The 6543-nt window shown below is 38.0% G+C and overlaps 1 protein-coding gene across 1 annotated transcript in view; it reads right to left on the bottom strand.

Annotated features, from left to right (window-relative positions):
• Positions 1–3229: 3229 nt before the first annotated feature.
• The window catches only part of tmem169b (transmembrane protein 169b), a 4900-nt gene continuing 1586 nt past the window's right edge, over positions 3230–6543 (bottom strand). Inside the window, exons 2-3 of the mRNA XM_059342154.1 lie at positions 5591–5993; positions 3230–4764 (exon numbers count right to left, since the gene is read on the bottom strand). Coding sequence (XP_059198137.1) covers positions 4130–4764; positions 5591–5864 — 909 coding nt within the window. The 5' untranslated portion in view covers positions 5865–5993 and the 3' untranslated portion in view covers positions 3230–4129. The remainder of the gene's footprint in view (positions 4765–5590; positions 5994–6543) is intronic.

Here is a 6543-nt window from a genome sequence, read left to right as displayed (position 1 = left end):
TTACAGTGGTAATTGTTCCGCAGTTAACCCTTTGGAGTTTGGGGCTATTTTGTTGTTTTTTTTACTCTTTTTCATTCTGCCTGTATATGCAACTTAAATAATGATTACCATGCCATGCTGGTATCATCTTTTTCAGCTCAACCTCACCTCATTATTTTTTCATTTTGACTTACTGGATCAACATTTTGACACACAAAAACGCACCAAAATAATACAAAAAACACGTAAAAAACTGAATAAAAAAAAACGCACACAAAATTACAAAAAACATTTTTTGTAACAAAAACACACATAAAAAACAAACATAAAAAACACTTAAGAAACACACCAAAACATTACAAAAATGAAAATACACAGAACACACACATAAAAACACACACACAAAAAATGACAAGAAAAACACAAAAAATGAAAAAATTACTAAAAACACACACAAAAAACAGTAAACACAAAATATTGCATTAAAATGTGGAAATGCACACTGCAAAATCTGAAAAGTCTCTGCAAATAAGTAAAATCATGTTACACTTGGCATTGGTGATTTTAACCATTGCTGAAAAAGAGTTGCCGCACTAAATTGGACAAAGCCAAAACTTTAGAGAAAAGCTGACAGCAAAGCTCCATGCTGCTTCATTTTTACGTCATGACGTCATGAAGAAGTCGTGATCCGGCGCTTTCCTGGACTCCAGAGGGTTAATAGAGCTTCACACGGTCTATTTCTGGCTGCATAATTATACACCATAGCCTGTACAGTGTATATACTTGTTTAATGGAACCTCCTGATCCCGTATCAAGCGGTGAAAATGTCATTCGTGGTTTTCATGAGCTGCAGAAGAGTCAGTGCGATGCAATAATGAGATGTAGGTCAAACGCCCTCCAGCGTTTCATATGGCAGTGTGCACAGAGTGAAATTATTATGGCTGTGCATGGTCTGTGCACTTTATGCAAATCGACTGGTAGCTCTTTTCCCACTGTGCTACAGCCAGGAATTCAGAAATATTGAGGTCAAATGAAATAATGATAAATGAATAAACCTTGAGTACATTAAAATAATTAGAAGATGAATAAACATGAATTAATACATTCCAATTATGAAAGGTCGGGAAAAACACCCACTAGCCCTGAATTGTTTTGGTTTTTCATATTCTATTAATTTATTTTAAACAAGCTGTGCCCACAACTGAATTATTTATTGTACTTCCTGAGGTGAACATGTTCTTTAAGCAGTCTAGTCATAGCCAGTGTTTTGGCCACTACTGTTTCTGCACTATATTATTTTATATCTCAGGAAAAAAATAGCAGTCTCATGTCTAAATATAGTAAAAACATAGTTGTATTTCAAGAACTATGCAAGGAGCACAATCAATTATTTGGTATCCATCAACTTATAACAAGTTGATTAGCAAACACATATGCAGAATAAAGAATATTTAATAAACACAAAGTTAGCGGTTTTCCTCATTTTTCAAATATCCTGATTTTAACTAGATACTTGCCAAAAGTGTGTCTATAACATATGTCAAGCCTTTAGACTAAATCACAACAAATGTTATGGCATTTTCATTATTATCTGAGTATAGACTTTGTGCAGAAGTGGGTTAAATGTATATTTTATTTGTTTTCTTTCCCTACATAAAGGTCTAATTGCTGTTTTAAGAATAATATATACTAAAACACTTAATTTCCAGACAAACTATTAAAGACATGACTTTATTGTCACCAGTCAAACAGTAGCCCTGACTCATTTGTGTGGTTTTTTTTTGCCCCATAGATTGTGTTCTGTTTCCACCTTAATTTGATTTTATAATAGTTTGGTATTACATATGGTGAAACAGGCGGGTATGTAGACCCTGACAGAGCTTTTGTCTCACATATTGTTTTGGAGCATATGGATTTTCTTCAGTAATCGTCCCAGTGCAACACCAGGGTGCCAATAATCAGATCTGAAAGTACAATAACTCCAGTGAACCATCTGCATCTGTGTGCACCATGCTGCAGGATATATGCCGGCTTGTTTTTCTAAGACATTATAAGCCACACATAAAACAGCAACCTGCTGATTTTATTTTCCCATTTATTCATATTGTTGTGATATAATGACACAACACAATTTCATTTGTGTAATTCTTTACTTTGCATCCTTGTGGTTTCACAACATGTAATGTGGAATACAGACTCAAACCACCAATACATGTCTCACATGAAAGTAAAACTGAATTACTTCACCCAGCCGGTTCTTGTCGTAAACATTTGAAGCACCAAACATTTAAACCGTCTGATCTACTTGAACTCAGCCCGTCAGTCAGTTATGCATATTCAATCAGTTCATGATAGCAGTTTGCAAGACATTTACTTCAAAGTGCCATAGTAGAAAACACAACAATTTCAGGAAGTGTACTCGACTTAAATATTTAAAATAAATTAAATCAACATTTAAAATATGACTGTGTGGAAATGTAATGAGCTTCATTTTACTCCTGTGTGTGGAACAATATTTTAAAGACAACACAAGCACTTTCAGATCACATGACGGTGCTTTAAATATAAGAAAAAATGACAATGGAAAAACATAACTTCGACAAAGAAATATTTTGTCAGCTGGTCCCGACTATGGCTTCAAATCATGGCTGGAATAACCTGCTTGATGGCCAAAAAGTCCTCCATCTCTCTGTAAATTCTTTAAAAATGTACTCTGTCCTCGGTGTGTACATGTGGGTGCTGCTTACTGTGTATTTAAATTGTGCTCAGTGTTTCATATTGCCAATTGCATCAGTAATTAATACACCTTTCATAAAGAAATTGACACAGTGGAGCCCGGTTGGGCACGTTCCCACTTCTCCCAGTTGGTAATTAATCAGCCTTACTTTAAATACAACGTCAACAGAGTGATGACTTCACATACGGAACAGCGTTACTTTTGAAATGCCTCTTGTTTTTGCTGCCAGCACACAGCTCAGTGAACACAAACATTTAATTACAGATATTTACAGACGAACTGAAACTTCCAGGCCTCCAACGATGTGTGCATCAGTCACAGAAAGTTTATCTGAACTTTACTAGTGGAAGAATAAAGACCTACATGTATCAACAGGTTAAGAGTGGGATGCAGTGATTGGAAGATAACTCTTAATAACAACTAAAAGTTAAAGATATTACCACTCCCATGCTCAGAGGCATGGATGGATTATGAAACAATGGTCCTCTGGGCACAGATATATATATATATATATATATATATATATATATTATATACCCTGTCTTCATAGAAACAAGACGCCCAAACTCTTATAGTCAACTTGACGTCATTTTGCATCAGTATTGCATTTATCCTTAGTCATTTTGCATCTCTTTTTAGTCATTTTGTTTTTTTTGTAGTCCTTTTGAGTCGTTTGTAGTTGGTATGTATGCCGTTATGTGTCTATTTTCAGTCAATTAGTGTCTCTTGTGGTTGTTTTGCAGCTGTGTAGTCATTTTTAATTTTAGTTTTTTAGTCATTATAATAATAATAATGATAATAATAATAACACATAATTATGTGTATGGTTTTTTGTGGTCAATTTAGTCTCATTGCGATCATTTTGTGTTTGGAACCCGGTAGGCCCGTTCAGTAATCCTTCCATGCTCAGAGGAATAATTTATAGTGATTTTGGATCAGTATTGCATTTATCGTTAGTCATTTTGCATCTCTTTTTAGTCATTTTATGTTTTTTTTGTAGTCCTTTTGGGTCGTTTGTAGTTGGTATATATGTCGTTATGTGTCTATTTTCAGTCATTTAGTGTCTCTTGTAGTTGTTTTGCAGCTGTATAGTCATTTTTGGTCGTTTTTAATCATTAATCGTATGTTTTTTTGTGGTCAATTTAGTCTCTTTGCGATCGTTTTGTGTTTGGTGCCCGGTAGGCCCGTTCAGTAATCCTTCCATGCTCAGAGGAATAATTTATAGTGATTTGGATCCGATAATACTTTACAAAATTTGTAGCAATAGTTCAGCATTTCAGGATTATACAGGCAGTGTTTGACGAGTTGTCATTTACAGGAAAGTACAGTGAAACAGCTTCCAAATACTTTTCCTGTGACCAACTAGAGCGTTCTGACATGTCTGTTAGATCACTTTGACTGAGGCCGCACACTTCACACTGAGGATGTCTGGGCGAGTTCACTGGGCGCCTTGCTCTGCAGAGTGCCGGAGACAGTGTCAGAGTCAAGCAGCTCCACTATGCTGTAGGGGGAACAGTCCTCCAGGCCCAGCTTGCCACAGGCCCAGCCACAGAAGCCTTTCTCCAGGTCTCTGACAGCCAGCCACCACTCACTGAAGGCCCAGGAGACCTGCACCACAGCAGAGTACAGGGCCAGAGACAGAGCCATGGGCATGATGAGCATGGGGTAGAAAATGATGAGGAAAGGGCAAATAGTGATCTTGTGCCAGAACGTCCGCTCCTCGTTGTACACCAGGAAGACATTGTACCAGGTGAGAGTGCCGTAGTAGAAGGAGGTGATGAAGGAGAGGAGGAAGATGACGGGGGCGCAGGAGAGGCTCCACAGGACGACGTGGGGCCCCTGGCACACTCCGAAGCCACACGGGCGTTTATAGCCGTCCCCCGCCTCACACTCCGCATCGAGGCGCTCCTTGGACTTGGCCAGATCCCTGATTTCCTTCTCAGTCAGAGTGAGGTGAATGTCCACCACCTGACCCTTCTTCTTCCCTCGGGTGATGGTGCCGGTCAGGGTGACGTAGCGGCTGTCTGGAGGAAGGCTCCATCTTTCTCCTGTTCAGTGACAATAGAACAGAAGACAGTTATCGATATGACAAACTGCAAAAGAGAAAAAAAATCGAAGTAAGAAAGTAAGAAATGTGGTAAACTAAGAGTCACTTTTTTTTATTTTATCAATAACAGGTGCATCTCAATACATTAGAATATGATGGAAAAGTCCATTTCCAGTAGTTCAAGTCAAATAGACCCAACCAAGTATTGAGTCATATAGATGGACATACTTTTCAGAGGATAACATTTACATATTAACTCTATGGAGTCACCAATCACGCCAACATTATCAAATCATATGACTTCTTCATGATGTCATGGCGTAAAAACAAAGCAGTGTGGATCTATGTCAGCAAGCTGAAAATGTAAATGTTTCCTGCCAGCTTTACAACTGTACATCCAAAACATGACATGTACTCTAAAATAAAAGCAATTTACTTGTGTATTTTCATAAAAAAATAAGTGGTTATATTAAATAAATATTACTTAGAAACAGCCTGAGTAAAGATTACAAACACTTTCTGTGTGGAAAAACTTGCCTAACTTTTTTTAAGTAAATGTCACTCCAGTTTTTTTCAGTGTAGCGTTGCATCATGGGAGCCAATGAAACTGTGTCTGATATGACTCATGCAGACATAATGATTTGAATTGAATTACTGACATAAATAAACTTTTTCTATGATATTCTAATTTATTGAGATGTGATTGTACACGGCCACAAACTGATCGCAATCCCTCAAATTCTTCTTGTTCATATGTTAATTTGCATGGTGTAATTATAAGTGGCATGTGGCTTCTTGATATTAATAGAATCTGATACGCCTCTCACCTTCGCCTGTTGGTGTGCAGAGGAATTTAGCTCCCTCCTCTGTGCTCCTCTCTCCTCCCTCCTCACCACCCTGCTCCTCTCCAGGTGCTCTCTCCATATCTGAGCGGTAAACAATAATGGACTCTGGCCGCGGGTCTTTCTTCTTCCTCCTCTTCCTCCTGATGGAAGGTCCCCCTTCTCCATCGTCCACATGGTTTCCTGATGCGTCTGATCTCAAGGAGATCATCTGGGGGCTTCCCTCGCCCTCAGTCTGAGCCTCCTCGACCTGGGCCATGCTCCCAGCTGATCCAGTAAACGCTTTGACTCTTTCTGATGGGTTTTCTATGGAAACTAGTAGTGAAGTCCTGAGCACCCCAGCAGGCAACGTAAACCCATTATGTTTAAATATTCAAACTGAAGGAAGCTGGAAGTGAAGATAAAGACAGAGACACATAAACAGAGAGAGAGAGAGAGCCATTAAAAACACACTTTATAATCAGATTCTTTAGGACACCAGCAATCATACTTAACCCATAAGAACCTATGGTGACACCCGTGTAACAAACACTTTAAATCTTCTAGAATCTCCCATATTCAGCTTTCATATTCTGCTTCACTTTAACTCATTAAATCCCTAAGCGACACATACTCAACACCCTGGTGTGGTGATCATGTGACTGTGACAAGAAGTGACTTCTCCAACATGTGGCTGTGGCTGGAAACAGAAATGTGCAAAAGTAGATAACTTCAAAAAGCTTATTTTTTGTTACGAGGCTTAAACCAATTTTAAACCAAGTTTAAACCAAAATTTAACAATTCTAATCCGTTAATAGGGTGTCCTGTATTGTATTTAACTTTTTCTGACCATATTTCCTGAACAAATTAAAGTCACAATTTTGATATATGTTATGGAGATGCAAACAAAAAGGCAAATGGTTATTTGTGTCTCTGTAAGCAGAAAAGGTGTCTAGTTT

This window comes from Centropristis striata, chromosome 10 (assembly GCF_030273125.1).
Source record: "Centropristis striata isolate RG_2023a ecotype Rhode Island chromosome 10, C.striata_1.0, whole genome shotgun sequence".
Lineage (NCBI taxonomy): Eukaryota > Metazoa > Chordata > Actinopteri > Perciformes > Serranidae > Centropristis > Centropristis striata.
The sequence above is the reverse complement of the archived record's forward strand: the minus strand, read 5'-3'. Positions and strand labels throughout refer to the sequence as shown.